This window comes from Dermacentor andersoni, chromosome 5 (genome assembly GCF_023375885.2).
Source record: "Dermacentor andersoni chromosome 5, qqDerAnde1_hic_scaffold, whole genome shotgun sequence".
NCBI lineage: Eukaryota > Metazoa > Arthropoda > Arachnida > Ixodida > Ixodidae > Dermacentor > Dermacentor andersoni.
Window position 1 is genome coordinate 71,774,603 of NC_092818.1, and position 26,549 is coordinate 71,801,151.

Here is a 26,549-nt window from a genome sequence, read left to right on the forward strand (position 1 = left end):
AGCAGCTCTAAAATCACCATGGTAAGCAGCATTGTCTCGAGTTTTCTCTGTAGGAAAATCAGTACTGAGCGATTTCGATACAACTGTTCCTTCCGAAATATTTTTGCATGACGCCACACTATTGTCGAAGACGTCAGTAGACGTACTTAACTCCCAATATGAATACACGCAGTTGTTCAAATTTATGAACAATCAATTTGGTTATGTAACAGGCGCTAATGAAGTGTGCGGTAATAAGGAGTAAGTTCAATGATGGTAGAAAGGCCTACTAGCCCAGAGAAATTTTCTGAGCGTGTTATACCAGCGCCAACACTCAATAAAGTTTAAGAGTGACCATACCGTTAAAATAATTGAACCTCAGAGAACCATAGAAAGTACATACTGAGGACACGCTATCTCCAGTTCATTTAGTAAAAACGTCCGCATAATGAAGTCCATCAAATATAAACAATGCTTCAGTGCCTAAATACCAGTCCACAATATCGGCATTAATTTGGTTCATCTTCAATGTATAAAAGTTGCATGAGAGACCGCTAAGAATGGACCCTTATGGCGACGCAGATCCGTGCTTGCGTCCTTTTGGCTCTCGCCACCAGCGCGTTCGCTGGCTACGCCGGCTATGGCCACGGCTATGGCCTCGGCTACGGAGGCTACGGTCTTGGTTACGGGCTTGGCTATGGCGGATTCGGCTATGGTCTTGGCCACGGCGGCTTTGGCTATGGCCTTGGCTATGCCGGCTATGCCCCAGCTGTTGCTACCGTCGGCCACGCTGCCCCAGCCGTCGCCACTTACGCCGCTGCTCCAGCTGTGACCAAGGTCGCCACCACTTACCACGCCCCAGCTGTCACCACCGTTGCTCACGCCCCAGTCGCCACCGCTGTCGCTGCTCCAGACGCCACCTACGATGCTGCCCCAGCCTTCGCCGCCTACCACGCCCCAGCTGTGACCACTGTGGCCCACGCCCCAGTCGCCACCGCTGTCGCCGCCCCAGTGGCCACCTACACCGCTGCCTACCACGCCCCAGCTGTGGCCACCGTCGCTCACGCCCCAGTCGCTACCTACGCCGCTGCTCCAGCTGTCGCCACCACCACCGTCCACCATGCTCCAGCTGTGACCACCGTTGCTCACGCTGCCCCAGCTGTCGCTGCCTACCACGCTGCTCCAGTCTACGGCTATGGCGTTGCCACCCTCGGCTACGGTGCTGGCCACTACGGTTACGGCCACGGTCTCCTTGGATACGGCCTGAACTACGGCTACGGTCTTGGCTCTCCCTTCCACTACGGTGCTCTGCTCCGCAAGAAGAAGTGTAAGTATACGTCTCCTTATGTCTTTTAATATGTATCTTACTTCAATTCCACAATTGAACTTGTGTATGTACGTTGAAAGAGAAACTGCCCTTACGACAACAGAGCAGTTACTCATCATTGTATCACGCCTTACAGTGACTCAAAGAAATCGTAGATTACCGAGTATGTTGTATTTTCTTTGTAAAGCTATCGCCTGCAGCTCAGCGGAGCCCCATGGAAGTCAGAAACCGCTTTCTAAAAAGGAGGGATGATGTCATCAGGTTAGGCTACGCAAAAAGCAAAAAATGTAAAAAGATCAGTGCACGTTACTGCTCAGTTCCATGCAAATATTATAGCTTTGTTTCTGTCAACGAATTCACAGTTGTATTGCGTTTTATTTCAGTCCAATTTTAGTTATGCGATTTATTCATATCGATGTAACATTGAAGGTACAAACTAATTTGCTTGTTGTCCTGTAGACGCACAGGCTTAGAGGTATTCTTTACATTCCAGTCGTTCATACTGTGCCCGTCATTTAACATGACACACTTTTCTGTTTCCCCATTTCAGAAACCAATCAACTCTAATTTATTTGAAGGAGGAAGAAAATGCGAATCGTAAACACCCACTTCGGTGCCGCTCCAGGCATCAGCGAAGACTTTTAAAATTGATGAATAAAATTTGTCCGCACTGCAATAAATCAATGACTCCTCTCTCATTTCTTTCAGATTTTGCTGTGTCTTATGAACCAAAGTTGCAGTACCTATGTGCTTCGACGTATATCCGTCCTGTCGGTGTTTGCTACACTGAGCGAAAATTTGGGTAGAGAAGTGCTTTTTTGGGGTACGCTTTGCGTCGGTGTCTTGTACACAGATTCGATTCGAGTTGTTCTATTAATAAGCAGCACGCCCAAATCCACGAGAAGCGCAACGAATCGATGAAGCTTGTGCTCTTGCAAAGTATCGCTTGGCAAAAGCAAACATAAGCACCTACGTTTCCAGTGGAGCGCCGTGAACCGAAAGGGCTCGTATTCAGCTGCGAAAAGACTTAGAAACCTGTGCATTGAAGAAACCCAACCAACATGTTTAGTTTAAACATTTCCATTAGCGAGGGCCCTGTTACGCTAGTTTTAGAGGAGATCGCTTGAGGTGACCGCAGCAGTTTCCCAGAGACTCCTCGTTTGTTAGGTTGGATCCTAAAGTATGAACTTCTTGTGAGGATGAATGTATTCTTGATTATGATTATGCAGTTGTGGTCCCTAGCTTGAAACTAATTCTTCTGTAACGACTGGTTCTCACTGCCATGAAGTCAAAAGCATAAAAAAGCATAAAACTCAAATAATCTTGTAGTTCTTCCGTCTGATCTTCAAGTGCGAAATAGTCTTATTGCGAGAAAGTTAAGAAACTTTGGCCTCTTGCCCAGTGAAAGAGCAGCTTTTCATCAACTGCGATGCTTTACTTTCGAGGAACCCGCGTGGCATTCCTTTGTAGCAATTGCTACGATAGGATGTCTCATTTTCTTTTAATTATTATATGATTATTATATGATTTTTTAGCACAAATAATTTACTTACCACACACACACACACACACACACACACACACAAGCAAAAAAGAACGCGCCATAACGAAGAAAATCGCGAACGGCAACAATAAACAAACCGGCCTGCGCCCGCCATTTTTAAACGGCAGGGCGCGCGGCCCACATTTGCGCGACATTTGAACCGCTTCGAGCGTACGCTCGAGGTAGCGCTTCCGCAGATTAGTTCCTGATAGTGTTTTCCGTGCAAAAAATTGCAAATTCAATTTTTTGGGGGGTTTAGCCTAACATACCCCCTTAAAGCTCTCTTTTCAAACAGACGCCTGTTCCTGGCTCTCTTCTGGAGGCTTTATTTCGAAGTGAACCGGATTCCCATATGGTGGCTGCTATTGGTAGCTGCAGTCGGCTGCGCAACGTAGATACCGCGGCCGCCGAGGGGTGCCGCCACGAGTCCACTGGCTACGCGCACTGCGGCTCGCTGAGGACGACCGCGTGTGGCTTACGTTCGGCCCGCGGTATGCACCAAAATCATTTCGTCCCGTCTACGTTAACATCCAAGACGATATTGGAACTGCGAGTCACGGAGACATTAAAAGGCGGAGCGTTGTGGGAACGCCTCACCCCGCCGTAGCCTAGTAAGGCCGTGAGGAAGCAGCGGGGAGCGCAGCCGAGGTCATGATTGATTGCCAATTAACTCAGTTTCTGCTGAACGCATTGAAGTGCTTTTTGTGATAAAGTATTTCTACAATATCCTACTTTCATTTCAAATGCCTTTCCCTGCTTCGATAAAAGGTGGTTCGGGCTCCCTTCAAAGAGTAATGGAGAACTGCTTAAAGACTGTCAGCGCCAAGAAAATAAGAACAGCTGCACTGAAAAAGCGTCACCACATTAGCAGAAGATGTTTGCCTACTACTTAATAAGGTCTAAAAGTAGAGTGCCCAGAGCGAAATATGTACGCATACGGTCAAGCAAAAAAAGTGATGCCTATTCATTGTCTATTATTACCATGTGTATTGTTTATACGTGACAGCAACGCCAATGGCAGTGCGGGTACATTTCCTAATGACGACAGGAATGTTAGGGACAACAAGCCCGCGCTACTAATCTGCAAGAGGCGCTCAAAAATGCAGTCTCCAGTTTTTTCGGAGCGCTAGAGTGATTGGCGTACAAGCCTCTCTTTTTGCATGTGTTAGCCTATTGTGTCCTTAAGGGTCGTGAGAATTGTTGCATTTGGGTCGCAAGACCCAAGGGTAGCGTTGTCCTGGCGGCCTGGGGCACAACTGGAAGCATCCGAAGGTGCTGGCAAAGGATGAGTCGACTGCTAACAGAACAACTTGTTTATTGTAGCATCGCAAAAGAGCGGCCGGTCAGGTCGACCGAAGTGGAGAGACGGGAGAGCACGTTACTCGACGGAAGGAATCGGAGCCTCCCTCGGCGTCCGTGTACTGCTGCTTTTATACTCTCGGAGTCGAGGGCAAGAAGGAACGGCTTGCGAGAGGCGCACGTGACGGCGCCGCTCGGGCACGTTGAGACTAGAAGGTAACGCATCCGCCGGGCCGGCGCCGGTCAGACCCCCTCGCTTCACAGTTGGGGAGCTCCTCTCCCCGGATCCGCGCTTTGACAAGCGTGCGCACCAACATGCACACACGCACACACGAAGACACGTGGCATTGAAACATGCCTGGACGCGCATGGCAGGAGGCGTTGCGGCAGCGCTGAACGGGCCGAAATGTCCGCCGCTTTGAACGAAGCCCCGGCGCCTCCTTTGCGTCCGCGCCGGCTATACCGCGCGTCGGAGGCGAAACGTAACAGAATACATGGGTAGTGCTAGTTTATGACCCGTAACGGAACATGTTACACTCCAGGCTTGTTCAGAGCGTCAAAATAATTGTCCTTTTAAATGCACGTTACTGAGTCTGATGAGGTCATATTTGAGATTAATACATGCACAGCGACTTCCCAGAGTGAACACACTGACACTTGTTCTTTCCATTAGCACTCGGTGGAAATTCAAAAAATCCTGCAATTATGCTGCACAATACAAGACGGCGCGTTTCTTTCTGGTGTTCAGAAATGGTTGAAAAAAACAATCCATTATTAGGAACAATTAACGTCACAAGGCTAAACCGTACAATGATCATATATAAAAACAAACGAGTAAAGGTGTAATCTGTATTATTACAAGCAAGGTGACTTGTTCAGATGAGACGGTAATGAGTTTCACAGTGACGTGTTTGAAAGCAATATGCAGGTCCAACGCACATGACTCCAAGCTATTAGTGTGCTGTGTGGGTTAAAGGGAAGCTGAAGAGTCTGTCGAATTTAATAAGACGCTCATATACGGATGCGGGAACCTTATAAACCATGCAGGTAAAATTTTGGGGGGATTTTTCATTTAGGAGCGACATAATCGTCGGTTGAAATTGCACTGTAGCTCAGCCCCCCGTCGAGCGCCGCGCGCTGCTGCTGACGCTGACAGTGCGAGCGGAGACCGGAAACCGCGGCGCAGTGACGTCAGCGCTGGTGTTCCGTTACTTCGCAGTCTCCGCGACCGTGCCTGACTGTGCTTATTTCTGCGTACGTGCCGTCCTAATCTGCTTCGCTCGACCCTGCATTCGTTTATTTTTGTGTATGTAGAGTGGTAGTTGACGTGGGCAGCATCAAACGAACTGGTAGGCCGATCATGCCGGCGTTCTGTACAGCCTACGGTTGCACGAACACCAGCGGCAGCGACGATATTCAGATGTTCCATTAGTTCCCGCAAGACAAGAAGCTTTCAGCTAAGTGGGACGCGGCTGTGGATCGAAAGAACTTCAAGCGCTCAAGATCAATAGCGCTGTACTCTAACCACTTCCGTGACGACGATTACTACCAGAGTTTTCAATAATGCGTGAATGAGTGAGAGTACGACTTGCTGCTAGAAGGCTTTCAAAACGCCGCGCGAGATGTCGGGGCAACGAATACACAAAGATGGTACGGGTGCGGGCGGACGGATGGTAACTGGTCTTGGAAGACCTTATGAATACACGAACTCATCCAAACCTGGATTATAATTTACTACTAGCTCCTTCGTGTTAGCACGCTGAACGGAAGGTGCATGTTTATCTCCCACCCTTGACGCAGGTTTCATCGCAAACCGCCGTTAATTTTCTATTCGCCCGTGTGTTGTGAGACAGCCTACATGCAGCTACCATAACGCAGTGCAAGTGTAAAGTTTGCATGTGTTTGAAAGCAGGCGCACGCCAGGATGCTGCGCTCCCCCTTCTCTCGCGCACAGAGAGAAACCAGCCGTCTCACGTTGCCGACGGAATTCGCCGCCTTTACGGCTCCGGTTACGAGTAGCGTGCGGATGGCGCGCTGATAAAGGTCACTACACGTGCTACAAGAGCCGGAAAGCTTTTCCAGCATGTAAACCGTCTACGTAGATTCCTGACAGCTCTGGGGCAGCACACAAATGCCGACGATCGCATCCCCGCTTACGTTCCACGAGGAGGCATGCAGGAACATAACAGTACAGTTGTTTCTCCGGAAACGAACTCACTGGATCACTGAATGCAGCTTTGCAAAAAACATCCTCACCAAAGAACCTTTCTAACATGAGGAGATGCTAACACTTCGGTTTCGTTCACGTCGAAAGCACTGCTTGCTACCAGCATCTCTTGCTTCTTGGAGAGGCCGGCTCCTCGCAATCGGCTCGTACATGTAGGGAGCAACGCCGAACTCCTCAGAGAAAGGCAAGATCTCGAAATTTACCATAACCGTCTCAGCAAAACAACAGCGCCAAATCACCTTGCACCGTGCTTCATGTGTAGCGGTAGCGGTCGGTCCGGGCGAACGCCATTGTTGGCGTCACGAGGCGCCCGACCAATCACAGGCGGAAACGCAAGCAACTCATTCAGGATGATAAATCAAATACAATCATGTCATGCAAACAATTTGTTGTTTGTTACGTGCTACAGCATTAAGAGTTTGGTGTGTTTCAGTAAGTATGAGCCAACATTACGTCTTCAGCATTTATGCAGGCACTTATTTCAGTTATTATGCACAACATTTGTGTTCAAATTATTCTACTAGCAACGTCCGACGCCGCCTAAAATGAGCACTGAACTTTAAGCATTTGCGATATTTGACAATTCATTGCAGACTGGCGAGTCTGGAAAAATAAAAGCTCAACTAGTCGTCAAAACTAGCTTCCAATACCCCTAACACTTCCACAATAAAACGGTGCAAAATTTGCGCTTTGGTTGACTCGGCAACATAATTTTTGTAACAGCAGCAGTGAAGACACAGAAGCTTCTGTCGGGCTGCCCACGTTTTCCGATCTGATGTATGGGCTGCTTTAACGATGTATCAAACAATGGTAGGCGCTTATCAGTGCGCGTCAGTTTAAAATGGTGTTCGGCTAATATTAAATGGAACTTTATTTTTCCCAGCGTGGGTTGCTTTTGCCCGTCAGCGCTTCGACAGCGTATGTACAAATTATTACTAGCAATCATTCTCGTCCTGTGGGGGCTTTCATTCGCACAAGAGCACGCAGTCGATTTCAGACCTATCTTTGAATGAAGCTTATCTAGCAGTCTAATCTCCTACATTATGAACACCGCCTGTGCAGATGTTCTTATTAATTACTGTAAATATTGTCCATCGCTCCACATCACCATATAGCACTCTACCGAAACCGAACAAAGCCCGTGTAGGCTCCAGCCCCAGTACAACGCATACTAGACCACCCTGCTTGCGCAGAAAAGCTGATCGACCGCTATAATCAAGTGTGACGACGCTACTGCATGCTCACTGACCTGACAACGATTGCTTCGAGGACTTAGGGAACGCAGTAAAAAACGAACCAGGTACATGCTGCAAAGAGTGAAAACAAATGCTCGTAATACAATAAGAAGTTACCCGTTTTCACATTTACGAAGATACTGCCTTCCCGCATACCATGGGCATCACTATGGCTCGTATTGTCACCACGAAACCTTTATAAAAAGTATTTTCGCGTGATTGGACTTAAAAAGTAGACAACTAGGAGCCACGTGCCTATTTTTTAGTATGTACTTGCACTATAATATAAAATTGTTAGTTTCATTCATGTTCCTTGGCGTGCTTTGTTGAAGCTTCATATAAAAATTGTCAAAGATACTCTTAGGAATTAGTACTGCTCTATATTAGTTAAACACACGAGTGATCTGGCTATAATCTTACAAATCGCAGTATACGTTGAGACGGCCACGTCTTGAAATAATGTGTTAAATTACAAAAGCACTAAAAAATAAGCATATTTCAAGCCACGAGACAGATAAAGGGATACTGAGTCTAATTTTGATAGTGTAATTGCAGCTTTGAGTGAAATTCAAATGTATGATTCTGAGAACAAATCGAATCGCGAATGAATTAATTATTGCACCTTTCGTATACTCAAGGAATTTCAAGCGTATTTCCTGAAACAGCCCGTCTATCGACACCCTTCTTCGAATGGGTGATATACTTGCAGTAAGAAAGCTGTACATCCTGAAGGTATTTCCTAAAACTTGTGATATCCAAATAACACAATAATTATTGCGGGCAGAGCGATGGCGCGTGGCACCCTACATATAGCGTTAAATGTCACACAGTTCTTCATTTATTTGATAGAATTCTTGTTCAAGTATAAATGACCTGTTTTAACTGCAACGGACAGTCTCCTACTATTAAAGAGGAATCGATAACTGCCTGAAGCGCATCAGTACTTAGAAAGTAAAACAAAAGAACGTGATCGAAAAAGCACGAGCACAACAGCAAAGCACGCTGACTTCCTACCTAATCTTTTTAAAAGTACACTTGCCAGAATGAAGTACCAGCGCAAAGGGCCATACAAAATAATTTTAATCCTTAGTTATTCTACAATAACGATGTCTTCATTGTTTGTTTGCAGAAACGTCATTTTTGTCAACTCCTATAGCAGCGCAGCTACATTTGCTAATGAAGTAAGGGGTAACGGAGGCACCAAGGCGTGAGCTACTATAGTACAAGGGGTGCTCACTAAATCGTAAGTGTAGCTTCCCGTTGTTTCCCACCGCTCAAGCGATCTAGGTGCGAGCACACTCTCTTCGTGGCTGGTGCGTTAGGATGTCCTTAAAGGCCATGGAAATACTCGGAAGTGCCATCTTTATTTACTTATTTCACAATAACCCTAAAGGCCCTCTATGGAGGGTATTAGATAGGGTAAAGGTTACATCGGTGAGGCAAGTAACAGTGTATAAATGTAAATACAACGCAAAAACAAAATTCGGATAAAATTAGTTACTGTGCATTAAGATAAAATCACAGAAGAAACCTAATAAAAGTAGTTATCTGTACAGCAACGTTAAACGATTTCCACATACTATGACAACGTTACGGAGACATTGATTATCGGTGCATGAAAAAAAAATCTGTTTACAAATCACAGAGTGAAACGTTACATATTATGTATGCATGTTAATTCGCAGAGCGTCTGTAAATTTCGAGTCATTTGTTTCCGTGACACAGTGCGACGGCGGGATTATTCCACTCTCGCGGTGCGAGGTAGAAGTGACTGACCAAATGCGAGGGAATGACACATGATGCATTTGATTTTGTGTGAATGATCACGACGCGGAAAAATGGCTGAGGGTTCACAAATGAACTCCTTACGGAGAGATACGTGTAGTAAAGCTTATGGAATAGTGTTAAACGATATATATTACGATGAAGGGATAGGGCTTCAAGCTCGGGGCAATTTTTAATGCTGTTACACTGGTTTGTCATGAACACTCTGAAAATATGAAGCCTACACCGCGGTTCTGCAGCGCTTATAAGTCAGTTATTGCGTATGTCTGATGGGGATCCCATATGGCTGAAACGTACTCTATTTTAGGGCGTATTAGTGTTGTGTACGCTAATTTGCGTAAGGTTACGGGAGCGAGTTTGAGGTTATGTTTAAAGAAACCACGCGAACGGTTTGCTGATGCGAGAATATGGTTGATGTGATTATTCCACGTCAAGATGGGGCCTGGTGTACGCCAAGATGTTTGTAGCTGGAAACTTGTTCAACAAGGCTGTGGTTTAAAATGTAAGGTGATGAAGTTCGGGGTGCTTGATTAGTAAAAGAAATGAATTTAGTTTTAACAAGATTTAGAGGCATTAGCCTGGTTGAACACCATGTTCCCTACAAGTAACATTTCTTTTTTGAATAGGGAAAATTATTTGCACAGTGACATGTCTGAAAACAATATCGAGTTCCAACGCAAATGTGTTTTTCTCTATGAATTCCTTTCAATTTTATTTTCGTTAACAGCATTATGTAGAACGCGTACTTTCGATCAACTGCTACGAAGCTCCCTGTGTATGCGGTGGCCAGGTACCCCTCAAGCTTCAATATGCAGCTTTGTTGCCTGCATCGTCGCAAGTTTGTTACAGAATAAATTCAACTCAATTCAGGTCAATCTGTTGCAATGTATGAAGCGAAGATTTACCAGATCGGTGTGTATTATTCCTGAACAACTAGAGAGAGAGAGAGAATGAAGAGGAAAGGCAGGGAGGTTAACCAGATATGAGTCTCCGGTTTGCTACCCTACACTGGGGATGGGGGATAGGGGTTGGAAAGATGATAGAGAGGAAAACGAAAAAAAATTTTAAAAAAAGGAAATTAAAAAAAAGGAACGCGCACACATGGAGACACACACACGAAAGGCGTTCCAGTTAAAGTCGTTCACACAGGCCGGTAGATCGCAAGAAGCGCAAAAGCGCTTGCACGGCCTTCTTCTGTGAAGGTAGTTCCTTTCGATGTTGTAGAATTCTTTTTTCGGATAGCGGTTGGTCGTCCAGTTGGTCAAGTTCGTGGCTAAGGCATGCCCTCTGTGGACTGTACTGCGGGCAGGCGCACAAAATATGGCCAATGGATTCTTCATGGCCGCAGTGGTCACAGGTTGGTGTGTCGGTCATCCCTATGCGGAAGGCATAGGCTTTAGTAAAGGCAACGCCCAACCAAAGTCGATATAACAGCGTGGCGTCTCTACGGCGAAGCTGTGATGGCGCTCGAAGACTTAATGTTGGATCAAGTGAGTACAGTCACGTATTTCTTAAATGTGGCTCATTCCATTGCGACGCGGTGCACTGCCGAGCAAGTAGGCGGAGCTTCCGTGCCGCGTCAGTTCTAGAAAGAGGAATTGGGACGTGACGCTCCTCAGTATGGGCTGAGCGGGCAGTGTGATCCGCCCGTTCATTGCCGATAATCCCGCAGTGACTTGGAAGCCACTGGAAGGTTATTTCATGGCCTGCATCACTTATATGGTGTAACGTCTCGGTAATATGGAATATTAGCTGTTCGTGCGGTCCGCGTCGTAAAGGTGACAGTAGAGACTGCAGTGCCGCCTTCGAAACGCAGAATATGGTCCATTTGTGTGGCGGTTCATCACCAATGTGATGAAGGGCAGTAAAGAGCGCTGCGAGCTCTGCTGCCGTCGATGTTGTCGCGTGGGTCGTCTTAAATTTAATTGTTGTAGCTTTCGCTGGTATGACGACTGCCGCCGCGGAGCTGCTTGAAAGGACTGATCCATCAGTGTAAATATGCATAGAGTCACGGTAGTTCTCGTACAAATATAGTAACGTGAGCTGTCTAAGGGCTGCTGATGACAGATCAGCTTTTTTCGAGATACCAGGTATTGCGAGGTTGATTTTTGGCTGAGCGAGGCACCATGGAGGGATCGAAGGTCTCGCAGCCGGAGTGAAACAAGCTGGCAATGATTCATCATATGCAGTTATCGTTTGGCTGAAAGATGTCTGTGGCCTGTCCGCTGGTAGAGAGGCTAAATGGTGACGAGGAGTCCTGGCTAGATGCCTTATATGGGTCCTGAGTACTTCAATTTCAATGTGGGTCTTGACAAGGTGGTCTCTAGCGATTGCTATCGTAGCCACTGTTGAAGTACTCTGAGGCAGGCATAGACAGATCCGGAGCACTTGACCCTGAAGACTTTGTATTGTGCGTAGATTCGTTTTGCCTGTGTTGTTTATTGCTGGCAAGCTGTATCGCAGAAATCCTAGATAAAGCACCCTGTACAGTTGTAACATGGCACTAGGCGACATTCCCCAGGTCTTGCCAGCGAAAAACTTGAACAGGTGGCAGATGCCTGTCAACCGTTTTTTCACGTATGATATGTGTGGGCTCCATGACAAGTCCCTGTCGATTATGACACCTAGAAACTTGTACGATCGGACCCGTCGTATTATTTGGCCATTTATCGTTACACTGTAGTTTGCCATGGGTTTGCGCGTAAATGGTACTAGTGCGCATTTCTCGGAGGAAACTTCCAGGCCTCGATTACGGAGGTAGATAGCAGTTTGTGTGGCGGCTCTCTGAATTCTCGCTCGCAACTGTAGGCGTGTTACTGCAGATGTCCATATGCAGATGTCATCCGCGTACATTGATAGCCTGACTGTGGTTGGCACGTGCTCAAGGAGAGCAATTAGTGTTAGATTAAATAACACGGGGCTAAGTACACCGCCCTGGGGGACGCCGCGGTAGCTATAATGCAGATAAGTATGGCCTTCCTCGGTGCTTACAAAAAAGGATCGCATGGATAGATAGCTCCGTATCCATTGAAACATCCGACCACCCACTCCTGCCTCTGCGAGAGCACAGAGGATGGCTTCATGCGTAACGTTGTCATACGCCCCTTTAACGTCGAGGAATAAGGATGCGCAGAGACGCTTACGGCATTTCTCATGTTGAATGTAGGTCACCAGGTCGACGACGTTATCGATCGATGATCGACCGCTTCGGAAGCCCGCCATGGCATCTGGGTAGGTGTTGTGGTACTCCAAGTACCACTCCAGGCGTCCTAGGACCATCCTCTCCATCACTTTGCCCACACAGCTCGCCAAAGCGATCGGGCGATATGATGAGAGCTCCAACGGCGACTTGCCAGGCTTCAGCAGTGGAACAAGGCGACTTGTCTTCCAGGTTGTTGGTAGCGTGCCATTTCTCCAAGATTCATTATACACCTCAAGAACTCCTCTCGCTCGCTCCCCCAGGTGACACAGAGCTCGGTAGGGAAATTCCGTCAGGTCCTGGCGCTGATGTGCCGCTACACAAAGCTAATGCTGCCTTAAGTTCGTGGATCGAGAATGGTAGATCCAACCGGTGATCACGTGGTGGCGGACAGCTGCTCGAAGGCGATGGAATGTTGGTAGCTGTGAGTTGGCCAGATAATCTGGCGCAGAAATCCTCTGCCACGTCAATCTCCGATCTCTTTTGAGAGAGGGCAAGCGCCTTGAATGGGAATCGCTGTACGGGAAGTGTCCGCAGTCCGCGCACCGTTCTCCATAGTTGCGATAAAGGCTTGCGTGGATCTAACGACTCACAGAAGGCTGCCCAACGTTGCGATTCGAGCTTGTTTAACCGGCGCTGTATCTTCTTTTGCGTGCGCCTGGCGGTCCGTAGATCGTCCATTGTTTTCGTACGTCGGTATCTTCGTTCAGCACGTCGTCGGATTGTTCGAAGTCGTTCTAGTTCCACATCGAAATCATTAAGTTTCGAGGAGCATGTTAGAGTACGCATAGTGTCTTGCACCACGCTCTTGATTGCCTCTTCCAAGTCGAAAGATGGATTGGCGTCGCAGTGTTCTTCCATAATAGACTGAAATTTAGGCCAGTCCACTCTTTGGATCGTATCCCGTGTTTTGGAAGCGGTCAATCCTCTGATCTTGATGTACGTGGGGATATGGTCGCTTCCGTGCGTCTCTATGTCCGCAAACCACCCTGCACGTCTGACTAGGCTTCATGAGACGAAAGCCAAGTCAAGACAGCTGCTGTACGTGGAGCCACGTAAGAACGTAGGACTTCCATCATTCAGCAGCCCAAGTTCATTACTGAAGGCGAAAGAAACCAGTGCTCTGCCTCTTGCGTTGATGATCGGACTTCCCCAGAGTGTATGATGGGCGTTGAAATCGCCAATGATGACCCAGGGATTGGAAGTTGAGGAAAGGATGTCTCGTAGTCTTTTGTAATCAAATCGACTTGACGGAGATAGGTAGGCGCCTACAAAAGTAAAGGCCAGATTCTTTTTCCTTACGTTTAGGCATATATATTGATTACTGTCATTAGGTGGTACAGGCTGATGAGTGTAGGTGAGGTCACGGCGAATAAACACCAAAACCTTACTGTTTTCATAAATAGCTGACGACATAAATGATTCATATCCATAAAGCCTGATTTTGTTCGATAGGTTTGGCTCGCAAATGACGATAATGGGAAACATATTGGCGTACACGAAGCGACGGAAGTCCAAAAGGCGCGCTCTGAGTCCGCGGGTATTCCACTGAAAAATAGCTGCTTGTCGGACCTCTTCCCTAAAAGACCGTGGCTGTAGAGCCATGATCTACTCAAGGGTTGCAAGCACCGGACTCAGAGCGTCCAGTACTTGAAGCGCACTTCTGGCAGACGGTGTGTGCATGTTGCTTAGCAGCACGCGAATGGCATTCATTAAAGGCCTGATAAGTGCTATCACTTGCTCATCTGTTTTCCGCGACTCCTCGGATACAGCACCTTGCTGTACTGGGAGCGGCTTCTTCTGCGCCTCTTCTGGCGGTCGTGTACGCGGAAGTGGCGGCCATTCCTTTGTGGAGAGAGATCTGGCAGTTTTCTCCCTTCCAACATCGGTGTTCGGAGTGCTGGAAACATCTGCTGATGATGATGCTTGACGAGGTGACTTTTCCTGAAAGCCTGATGTTTTCCGCCGGGAAGACCTTCGTCGGTGACGTCGTCTTCGCCGTACTTTCACAGCAGCCTCTTTGTGGGGAGAGTTGTCTCTCACCATTTGTTTAAGAATGGTGATCTCTTTCTTGATCTGGGGACAGTCTTTGGAAGAGGCGCAGTGAACACCTTGACAGTTAGGACACTTCAACGTGGTTGCGCTGCAGTTGTCTTCTGAGTGGGGTTCGGCACATCGAGGGCACACGGCCGAATTTCGGCTAACACCCTTCACATGTCCAATCTTCTGACAATTGAAGCATTGCATTGGTCTTGGAATAAATGGTCGAACTTGGTGGCGAAAGTGGCCGACCTTCACGTAGGGTGGAAGGCAGTCGCCTTTGAAGGTTATCCTCACACAACGTGTGTTGCCGATGCGACCAACATGCACAATCACGTTGTGTTCGCTTGCCGGTTTTATGAGAATTGGAAGGTCGGCATTAGATATTTCATTGTCAATGTCATAGATGACTCCTGTTATTGTGGCACCATTCGTCGGCACGATGGATCGGACCTTGATGTTTCCCAGCTGCGTTACATGTTGTAGTATGGTCAGTGCACTCGGGTTCATCACATCGATTGCCAGGATGTTTCGCCTAGTGTTTATCCTAACATCCTTGATCTCATTTGGCACGGTGTTTTCTAGATACACGGAGAGGGCTTGCCTGTTGAGGACGCGCAGGTTGTCGGTAGCGTTCTGTGGCACAAACAGGATGGAGTGAGGCCATTGCTGAGGAGCTGTTTTCACAGTGTTCGAGCTGGACGCCGAAGATGAGTTGATAATTCTTCGTTTGGCCTTGCGGTACTGGACAAGTCGAAAGCTGTCTTCCGAGGACTCGTCACCTGATGCGCAGTACAGCTCTGTGTCCGCGCTACCACTCGACGTATTTCCTCGCTTCCTCGAACCGATGTCCGCGGGTGAACGGGAACCGGGAGGATCCTCGGGGTGTTGTACATCCATCACCGCGATAGAGGGGGCGGTAGACCCCACAGGTGCAGTAAGAAGTCCAGAAAAACACAGACACGGCCGAGATGTGTTCCGCAAGAGAAGCACTTCGTCTTCTTCTTTCCTGAACAACTAACGCCACTACGTATATTTGTGTCTGCTTTTATCGGAAATTGAAAGTCCAGCTTCTACGCAGGAATTTATTTTGCTGATTGCGCACAACGGGGATCAGCTTACTGGCACTATTGTGTCAGCTGGATGACAATTTTTTCTTTCGCACTAATTTGTCATTCAATTTGTTATACTGGGTGACCCAGCTATCATGCAGGAAGCTCATAATATAAACACGGAATAATCTACGCGAATAATACCAAGTGCATGTTGCTAAGAGGCTTGTTAAGAAAACGCTAGTAATGTCTGTTCCGTGACGCGATCTGTGAAACAAACGCAATTCGCTAACTTTTTAATTCCTGTTACAATTTCCAAGATCTCAATTAGGCGGTTGTAGAGGTGCGTAACAATGAAGTGTACATAGCAGGGCACACAACTCATGTTCACTTTTTTCCGGCAAATGGAGAAGGTCCGCGAATATGACACTTGGGCCCACACAACAGAGCACGTGTAATAGCAGCAACTTCAATAAAAACATTAAGATCACTGTACAAGCCAGCTGTTCGTGCATTACTGTGCCGTGTGACTGCGATAACAGCATGCGTGTTCTTTGCAGGAAGCATGAACAGCTCCCGGCGATTGGGCATCAAGGTCAACGAAATGCGCTGCCTTGATCAGCTCGTACAGCGCCAGTGGGGCCCTGGACTGAGGCCTCCATCAAACACAGGAATCCTGCACCCCCACGGACGCTGCTAAAATATTCTTCTCTATTTTCTCACTGAGACTGTTTGATGAGGCTGCTACTCCGTGCGCACGCGCTTGCAGTCATGTGGTGTTTGTCATATTTCGCAGACATTCTCTATTTGGGGAAAAAAGTAAACAGCTGTTTGTAGCGTACTTAACACACGTAAATATGACGTCTGTTACAACTATCTACAATCCCCTAATTACATTTTCAAATTTAAACGGCCAGTAACAGCCTGCATAATAACTCTTCCGTCGCGACTGAATGTCAGTGACCATAAATTGCTGGCAGTTTCTCAAAAGTACTGCACCAAGATGCACTTTGCCCTACGCACGTAGAATAATCAATATCCTCTTTTTTTTTTTGTAGCTCGGTGCTGGATAGCTGAGGCACCCTATGTAAGCCCATGTGCTGTTACACGTATTTACATTCTTCGCACATATAGGCTCGTATATGTCCCCTCAAATATATTCATCACTATTACGCAACGCGCAGTGCACCATGTGTCACTTTATTTCCCCTACCTTCCTTCGTGTCCTTCAGGAGAGTTATTCTCAAGGTGAGGGCGCGGCCTTCATTGCAGTTCAAAGCGCGTAGATCACAGCCCTGCACTTTCGCTTGGTCTGTTACGGTGTCGTGCGGAATACCAAAGCGAGTGAAATTCTCGGCCTCACTTATTGATACCACGTGTCCACGACTTCAGGCAAGAATTTTTCGTATATAAGGGCTCCAGAACCGAGCAAGTTTAGCAGTTGGCTCAGCAGCAGCTCTAAAGTCGCCATGGTAAGCAGCATTGTCCCGAGTTTTCTCTGTAGCAAAATCAGTACTGAACGATTTCGATACAACTGTTGCTCCCGAAATATTGTTGCATGACGCCACATTATTGTCGAAAACGTCAGTAGACTTACTTCACTCCCAATATGAGTACACGCAGTTGTTCAAATTTATGAACAATCAGTTTGATTATGTAACAGGCGCTAATGAAGTGTATGGCAATAACGAGTAAATTCCGTGATGCTACAAAGGCCTACTAGCCCACAGGAATTGTCTGAGTTGGTTCTGCCAGCACCAATACTCAAGAAAGTTTAAGAGCGACAATTCTGCTAATATAATTGAACCTCAAAGAAACCGAGAAAGGACGTACTGAGGACACGCTATCTCCTGCTCAATTAGTAAAAACGTCCGCATAATGAAGTCCATCAAATATAAACAATGCTTCAATGCCTAAATGCCAGTCCACAATATCGGCATTAATCTGGTTCATCTTCAACGTTTAAAAGTTGCATGAGAGACCGCTAAGAATGGACCCTTATGGCTACGCAGATCCGTGCTTGCGTCCTTTTGGCTCTCGCCTCCAGCGCTTTCGCTGGCTACGCCGGCTATGGCCATGGCTATGGCCTCGGCTACGGCGGCTATGGTCTTGGTTACGGTCTTGGCTATGGCGGATTCGGCTATGGTCTTGGCCACGGCGGCTTTGGCTATGGCCTTGGCTACGCCGGCTACGCCCCAGCTGTTGCCACCGTCGCCCACGCTGCCCCAGCTATTGCCACCGTCGCCCACGCTGCCCCAGCCGTCGCCACTTACGCCGCCGCTCCAGCTGTGACCAAGGTCGCCACCACTTACCACGCCCCAGCTGTCACCGCCGTTGCTCACGCCCCAGTCGCCACCGCTGTCGCTGCTCCAGTCGCCACCTACGCTGCTGCCCCAGCCTTCGCCGCCTACCACGCCCCAGCTGTGACCACTGTGGCCCACGCCCCAGTCGCCACCGCTGTCGCCGCCCCAGTGGCCACCTACGCCGCTGCCTACCACGCCCCAGCAGTGGCCACCGTCGCTCACGCCCCAGTCGCCACATACGCCGCTGCCCCAGCTGTCGCCACCACCACCGTCCACCATGCCCCAGCTGTGACCACCGTTGCTCACGCTGCCCCAGCTGTCGCTGCCTACCACGCTGCTCCAGTCTACGGCTATGGCGTTGGCACCCTCGGCTACGGTGCTGGCCACTACGGTTACGGCCACGGTCTCCTTGGCTACGGCCTGAACTACGGCTACGGTCTTGGCTCTCCCTTCCACTACGGTGCTCTGCTCCGCAAGAAGAAGTGTAAGTATACGTCTCCTTATGTCTATTAATATGTATCTTACTTCAATTCCACAAATGAACATGTGCATGTACGTTCAAACAGAAACTGCCCCTACCACAACAGAGAAGTTACTCATCATTGTATCACGCCTTACAGCTACTCAAAGAAATCGTACAGTACCGAGTATGTTGTATTTTCTTTGTAAAGCTATCCCCCGCAGCTGAGCGGAGCCATATGGGAGTGAAAAACCTCTTTTAAAAAAGAGATGAAGTCATCAGGCTAGGCTGCGCAAACAGCAAAGAATGTAAAAAGCTGAGTGCAGGTTACTGCCCAGTTCCATACGAATATTATAGGTGTGTTTCTGTCAACGAATTCAACGTTGTGTTTTGTTCTAGTTCCATTCATTTTTATTTATACGATTTCTCCATATCGATGTAACATTGCAGGTACAAACTAATTTGCCTATCATCGTGTAGACGTAGAGGCTTAGATGTATTCATTACATTCGAGTCGTTCATACAGTGGCCGGTATCTAACATGATACACTTTTTCGTTTCACCTTTTCAGAAACCAATCAACTCTAAATTATTTGAAGGAGGAAAAGAAGGCAAATTGTAAACACCCACTTCGGTGTCGCTCCAGGCTTCAGCGAAGACTTTTAAAATGGACGAATAAAATTTGTCCGTACTGCAATATATCGATGACTCCTGTCACTTTTGTTTCAGATTTTGCTGTGTCTTACGAACCAAAATTGCGGTACCCATGTGCTTTTACGTATGTGCGTCCTCTCGGTGTTTGCTACACTGAGCGAAAATTTGGGTACATAAATGCTTTTTTTTGGCGTGCGCTTTGCGCCTGTGTCTTGTACACAGATTCGATTCCAAATGATCTGTTAATAACGAGCACGCCTAAGTCCACGAGAAGGGCAACGAACTGATGAAGCTTGTGCTCTTGCAAAGTATCGCTTTGAAAAAGTAAACATACGCACCTACGTTTCGGGTGTAGCGCCGTGAATAGAAAGGGCTCGTATTCAACTGCGAAAGCACTTAGAAAGCTGTGCATTGAAGAAACTCAGCCAAAATGTTCATTTTGAACACTTCCATTATCGGGGGCCCTGCCACGCTAGTTTTAGAGGAGACCACTAGAGGTGACCGCAGCAGTTTCCCAGAGACTCCTCCTTTGCTATAGGTTGAGTCCTAAAGCGTGAACTTCTTGTGAGGTTGAATGTGTTCTTGATTATGACTATGCAGTTGTGGTCCCTGGCTTGAAACTAATGCTGCTGTAACGACTGGTTCCCGCGGGCATGAAGTCAAAACCATAAAAAAAGCATAAAACCCAAATAATCTTGTAGTTTTTCCGTCTGATCTTCTAGTGCGAAATAGTCTTATTGCGAGAAAGTTAAGAAACTTTGGCCCCTTGCCCATTGAAAGAGCAGCTGGCACAAAATGTGAAGCGAGACATATTTTGAGAAATGCAGAGAGCTCTTCACTAAAACGCACAGTCTTTATGCAGCGCATACTACATTCGGCAACATGCTGGTCGGCATGGAATAGGGTAAAAGCAAATGAAAGACGCAATAAACAAACTGAAATCCATAAACAATCTAAGGTGTCACGAAAAAGACGTACGATATTTGTTGAGGGGAAGAATGGAATTGACTGGCCGACAGCAACAGACTTACGACGCGTACACATATCTAGCTACATCTAGGAATTTTGTTCCTCAGATGTTGCAGCGGCACATACCTATTCTGAAGGACTGGCCCAGAATAGGCAAACATTCCGTTACACATACTAAATGGAGAAATCAAAATAGTTTTGGTATGCAAAGAATCTGTCGATTGTTATGCCTAAAGGAATTAAGAGGTTGGTGCGTTTATTATCTTCGAGCCAACATTCTACGTTCAGCTTTTATGCAGAAGTGTACTTGTTTATTACGAAATCACAAAGGCACGCGTACGGGCACTACTTCGTTTGTCAATACAAATGTTTTATATAAGCTTCACCCCCGTGTTTCTGCGTACTTGCATTTATCACACATATAACCTAGTATACATATCCACAAATATATCAATGACTGACTGAACGACGGAGGAGGAAGAGGAGCAGCAGAAGCAGCAGAAGCAGCAGCAGCCATGTCAAATCTGGGAGGGTAGGCCAACATATCTTCGCTTCAAAACTGTATAGCACCCATTGTTCTTGAAGTTATGGAGCGATTGCTGAGCAATATTCTAGCATTCTTGCTATGAAAAGTTATGACCAACAGAGAGCAAGCGTTCAGTCATAAACAACAAGGTAATATTATTTAAGAAGGCCCCACGGACACGCTAGCACATTTGGTTACATACGAAGAGCCACGATTCCCTTTCACGACGATAGCTGTTAGAGGCTCAATACCCTGACCCTTTGGATGTCCGCCGCTGTCGTTCCTCAAATATTAACTTTTTTTTACAAAAAGAAAAAGAAGTTTTTATTGAACCAGGACTACTTAAACTTTTGACCTACAAAGCGGCATCCCAAAATTCTACCTCAGGGCCACTGCCGATTATGCAGCAGTGGATAATACTAATCCTGGAAGGCACGATACCACCAGCAACTGCCCTCGTCGGCTAAAGTCCGCGCTACATGTGTACTGGTTAGAGCTGGCGTCCACTCCTTCTTCGTGTTCAAGCACGCTGTCATCGCAGCTGCGCGGGCATTTAAATTATGTTTCCTTCTTTCACACGTAATGACAATGAGTGAGCGCGTGTGCTTCGTCTTTATTAGACTTATTCTAGGACTCGGCACCTCCGTGTGTTTATTGGATGGCACTGACGCCATCTAGTTTTCTTAAATGATGGCTTTCTGCAATGTGTATAGACCAATGCTCAATTGCGTGAAGCCAAAATGTTTCAGAAATACCGAGCCGATATAGCGGTAAGAAGCCTAATGGTTGCTGTGGTACAACCTGCCAGATAAGTCCGGACAGCCAAAATGAGAAATAAAAGCCAAGTCTTTCCATCTTACCACCCGGAGGCGCAACTTCCCCACGCGAATACGACTCACACTTCTGTTACTTCTCGAAAGGAAATCAGCAAATGACAAGGCGCGGGTTCGCACCATTGAACATTTGTGCGTCATGTGGGGTTATAAAATCACTGGGCCATTTCCTTCTCCACTGCCGAAAATATAATCCCCAAAGAAAGACCGATTAAAGAAACCGCTATCGCGCATGAGCCTTCCTCTCTGAGTGCTTAATATTGTTTGTTTTCGCGCACGTTCTCTGGGCGCAGCGCAAACGAAAGTGTGTCAGACTGTGCACCAGTACGTTATTCTTACAGAGAGACTGCCATGTTAAACGCCTTTTACTTAATAATAAAATTAGATTGCTTTCATTTTTACTAATCTTACGGCTTTGTCCTAAGTTGGTATCATCACTTTTAACATATTATTTTAGAATTTTAACTGGTTATTATTTAAATAGAGGTAGTACTAGTAGGTGAATAGAAAGCAGGGATTTATGTTTCCATTGTGTATTTGGCCAATATCTCCTCATGGGTGAGTGCCATATGTTTAAGCGACAACAGCATCAGCAGCTTGCTCGTTCTCAACCGCGAATGTTCACTCGAACATACTCCGCCCTAAACTGGGGCTTACTGCGCATTACATTTTACCAGCTGTATCGTAATTGCTGCTTCTTTCGGGAGAAACTTTTCTCTCTCTCTCTCTCTTCTTCGTCATGCTAGGATAGCTCTACCAAAGGAAGGTTGAAATTTTTGTAGCACATGCTTTCTCTTTTGCTCAGTTTCCATAACTGAGCTAGACCTCGTGCCACTAATAAACGGATGGATGGAAATACTTTATTGAGAGTTCTAAGTAAATACGAATTGCGCGCAAATTTCTGGTGTATCAATGCTGGTCCATTACGTCAATTTATCGTTATGGCAGTGCAGTCGAAAAGATTCACGCGTTCGAATAATGAAACATATGTAACACATGCAAGTCACCTTTTTCATTCGACTAAAGAAAGGAACGAACAGATTAATAGAACCGGAGTCGTAACATTAATACCTTGCCCTTTCACGTGTTTTTCCAAAGCTCCCTCAGGTTTGCGCACCTTTATTATTGAAGATTCCGTCAAAACGAAAAAAACGGAAAGCTCAGCGATGGTGTTTTGTGTCTCAATCCAATTCGAAGACCACGCAAAGAAGGAATTTGCGAGTTCGAAACGGCATATCCTGGGCTGACAAAGCTCCACACGTCAATTCCGCTGTGTGTGCACTGTACAGCAGGTTCTGCAGCGAGGCTTAACAGGAAGGTTTCATGCTACAGTTCGCAAGGATGCAGAAGAAGTGATGGTGGAACATGTGTTGGCTATATTGCAGGCAACGTGACGAGAAAGCGGGTTCTCACATACTGCAGGGATGCCTCCGGTGTGCCTAGGGAAAAACAGTACTGCGGCCGAAATGGCGACTGGACTATCCAAGGAATGATATCTTCTAGCGCTTATCCTTTCCGTAGCCGTCAGAATCACTGTACAACTTGATTCATGCTGAAGAATTTAGCAGCCGCATATAATTAGCAATGTATATGTCCAGCGCAATCTGTATGTGTTCAAGGAGGAAAGAGAAAAGTAGAAGGCAGGGAGGTTAACCAGAATAACGTCCGGTTGGCTACCCTACACCGGGGGAATGGGAAAGGGGAAAACAAAGATCACAGGGAGAGAGAGGAGGGAAGGAAAGAAGGAAATTGTGGCGAGTTCGCTGACGCGTGTGGTCTTACAGAAATCGCGTTAATAGTCACAGATGGTCGCACAAACCCGTCGTCCTTAAGATGTATGTGTTCAAAGATTCTAAGCAGCCTACGTAGTGCCGGCAGCAGCGTACCACAATCTGGCTACCAAGCGTTGCCCAGAACTAACTTCACTAGTCGTTAGATTTTTTTTTATCCCAAGAATTAATTTCCTTTCGAAGGGGCTCAACGAAGCAGCAAGTGAACACAGTATAATATAAATAGATTGAATTCCTGCCTACCTTAAGGAATTAAGGAATGTACCATCCACCACAGAGTCACGAATACTGTTGCTGATTAAGCTATTTGATATGATGTCATGAAGCAGCCTTCAGTCTCAATTTCTCTACAACATTGAGCATACATACTGACTCCGCGATTGCACAACCTTAGGCGCCATTCAAAGGTTCATTATGAAAAAAAAAATACGTAAATGAACAAGATCGTCGACAATAAATGCCAGTGACAGCCGCGCCAAGAGCCAGTATGTCTTGCAAGCTTGAGCGCGCTAATTTCAAAGCAAGAAAAAAAGAAACAATAAAATATTTGAGAAAGATACCGCCCATCTACTGTAACAGCCTCTGGTTACTCTTCCATGTAGATAAATTATAAAAAAATATTTAGATAATTTTGTATTCACAACAACTGTAATAAAAATGTGCTACTTCCTAAATATGTTTTATAAAGCATGGTTGCATTATGGATGGATTATCTTATTGGTCGATGGTTCGTGCTGATGCCGCCGTTGGAAGTTGTGAGTGCTACAGTCCTACATCATGAAACGGCAGCATTGTTGCGTGGTAACGCAGCTTACATAGGTTACGCAGCTTACGCAGGCAACGCGCGCCGCCAGTGCCATGCGACAGACGCCGCGAGCAGCTACCGCGCTCCGCGTCCCCGATGACTGCGCCATTGCGGCGGGATCGCGCATCCCGCCAAGCTTGGAGCCGCTGGTTTTCACATCTCCCAGTTCTAGCCAGCCTAGCTGCACTTACGTTATCTCCGCTCGAACTTACCCTTCTCGCGGCGCTCCCGTGGGTGTTGCCATGTTTTATAACATGGTGACGCGTCTATTGCGTGCCTCAACTGCCTTCGCTGCCTCCGTGTTTAGATTGGGTTCGTATGACGCCGGTGCAGCTTAGCAAAGCTTTGTTTCCGGAGATATCGCAGACGGTGACTGGGTGGACGGAACAAAGCTTAGGCCACCGCTTCGGAGAATATGTAAAAGCGCTTTCGGAGCTGATTAAGCTACGTTCAAATGGCGCGAGCCTCGTATATCGTGCTTGTTTTAAAAGCGGGGCCAAGTATGTATTCCAAGCTACCCAACTTATCGCTTACAAATTGAATCAGGATTTATGTACTTTGCTCTTCGTTCTTTATTTGACAAATATTTTGAAGGAGCGGCTTGTCAGATTTCTGACTTCCTCGGTGGCGATCGCTATCTGATTATTTTCTGCCTAATCGCTAGTAGGTGTGCTCACTTAGAACAGCTTTGTTCTTTCTGCGCGCAATTCTTGAAACGTAGCCGTTTCGTACGTTGTAATACCTTGTAGCAAAGATGTACTATCGCTAGTAACTCGCCGACTCCTATGGACCGTCGCGAAACATTCAGCTTCGACCAGTCGTACGCTATTGACGCTATCGCTGTAGTCCGTCATTTATTGCGCGTATATGGCGGGCATATATTGAAGTTGTCGTGTCCGCTGCCGGAGCGGTGATGCGAGCGAAAGACTGACACGACTCCGATGTAGCCACGTACCTAAAAAGCCCCGTGTTTATTAGACAGCCGCTTTTTATCCCTTTTCCTCAATGACGTCACAGAGCCTGTACACAGGAGTGCTTGGTCAGATCAGAGATAACCGACAACACTACATCTTACTTTTTTATAACAGATAGAAAACAAACGAACCACAAAAGAACGAAACAGTGTGAAACATAAAAGTAGAACCAGTGCATCGCGAATCGCAACAGTACTGAACTGCAGTATGCAGCTCTCAAGTGTAGTCATACCGCTGTGGCGGCCTTATTTGTCGACCGTAAGGTGTCATATAACTACCGGGTCTCCCGTCCTCATATGAGGCCACAGCCGGCGTTGAATTAAGCGCAGAAGGCTCTGCCGAGGCCCCGGATTGGCCTGCACCGTCCGGAGTCGCAGGAAAGTCATAGGTCGGGTCATGCGCGCCAGCTCGCTCGCTCTACCGGACCAACGCGCGTCTGTTTCTCTCTAGTTCAACCACGTCGTCTGTCCGCACCCGATAAGATCCCAACATTTTTGCTGGAATTTTGCTGTATTTTATCCATACCCGGTTTCCTAGGGCGAGTAGCGGTAGCTGCGGTACCGCATGGCGACGTTGGTAGTCGAGTTTTTGCTAATGCCGCACTGTCTTGTGTTTGTATCGGAGGCTCCTGAGACCACTCGTCATTGACGGTACTAGCTTTTTCGGGTGAACGGTAAGCGTAGAGCGCAGCCGTCGACACATCGATAGCTGGGCTGGTCTTGTAACCAACGGACCTGGGGAGTCCCTATTAGCTAGGAGGGCCAGATAAGGGTCAAGCGATTTTTTCAACATCTGTTTTACCGTCTGCATTGTACGTTTGGCCGCTCCATTTGACTGCGGGTACCTGGGGCTGGACGTGACGTGATGGAAGCCATAACTTGTTGCAGACAATGCAAATTCTGCAGAAGCGAATTGAGGACCGTTGTCTGTTACGACAAGTTCTGGAATCCCGTGCCTAGCAAGTATACTCTTGATTTGCACAATAACCGCCGCCGAGCTCATGGAAGATAAAAGGGCAAGCTCTGGATAGCGCGGAAAATAGTCTACGACCACAAGGTACGATCTCCCGTGCAAATGGAAAAGGTCAGCTCCTACCTTCAGCCAAGGCAAGCTTTTTCTTCCGCGAACTTTATTTTGTTCCAATGCACTGAAAATTTCAGTTCGCTGGTACAACCTTGTGCATGGCTCGATACTTCGCTGCAATCTAGCTCCCCCATCTCTACATCCGCTTCCGTGCAAGGTGCCCGAGAAAGGGCGTCGGCGATGCCAATCTGCTTTCCTAGGACATAGGAAACTGAACAGCAATATCGCATGAGCCTCAATCGGAATCTTTGTATTCTAAGGGGAAGCACATCAAGGGGTGACTGACCGAGTATGGATACGAGCGGTCTGTGATCGGTCTCAAACTGAAATTCCAGCGCTATCAAATACCCTTCCAACCATTCTGCTGCCACGGCAGCGCAAGCGCTTCCTTTTCTATCTGCGCGTACCGTTGTTCTGTTGATGTTAATGAACGAGAGTGTTATGCAAGCGGCCGCCTTTCCTCATT

General features: G+C 47.1%; 1 protein-coding gene across 1 annotated transcript; it reads left to right on the forward strand.

The window, feature by feature from the left end:
* On the forward strand, positions 1–19,148 carry LOC126531975 (uncharacterized). The gene is made up of 5 exons (XM_055070474.2): positions 1–21; positions 562–1,306; positions 17,058–17,158; positions 17,699–18,473; positions 19,021–19,148. Coding segments are annotated over exons 1-5 (1,626 nt in total). The 5' UTR covers positions 1–18; the 3' UTR covers positions 19,023–19,148.
* The last annotated feature ends 7,401 nt before the right edge of the window (positions 19,149–26,549 follow it).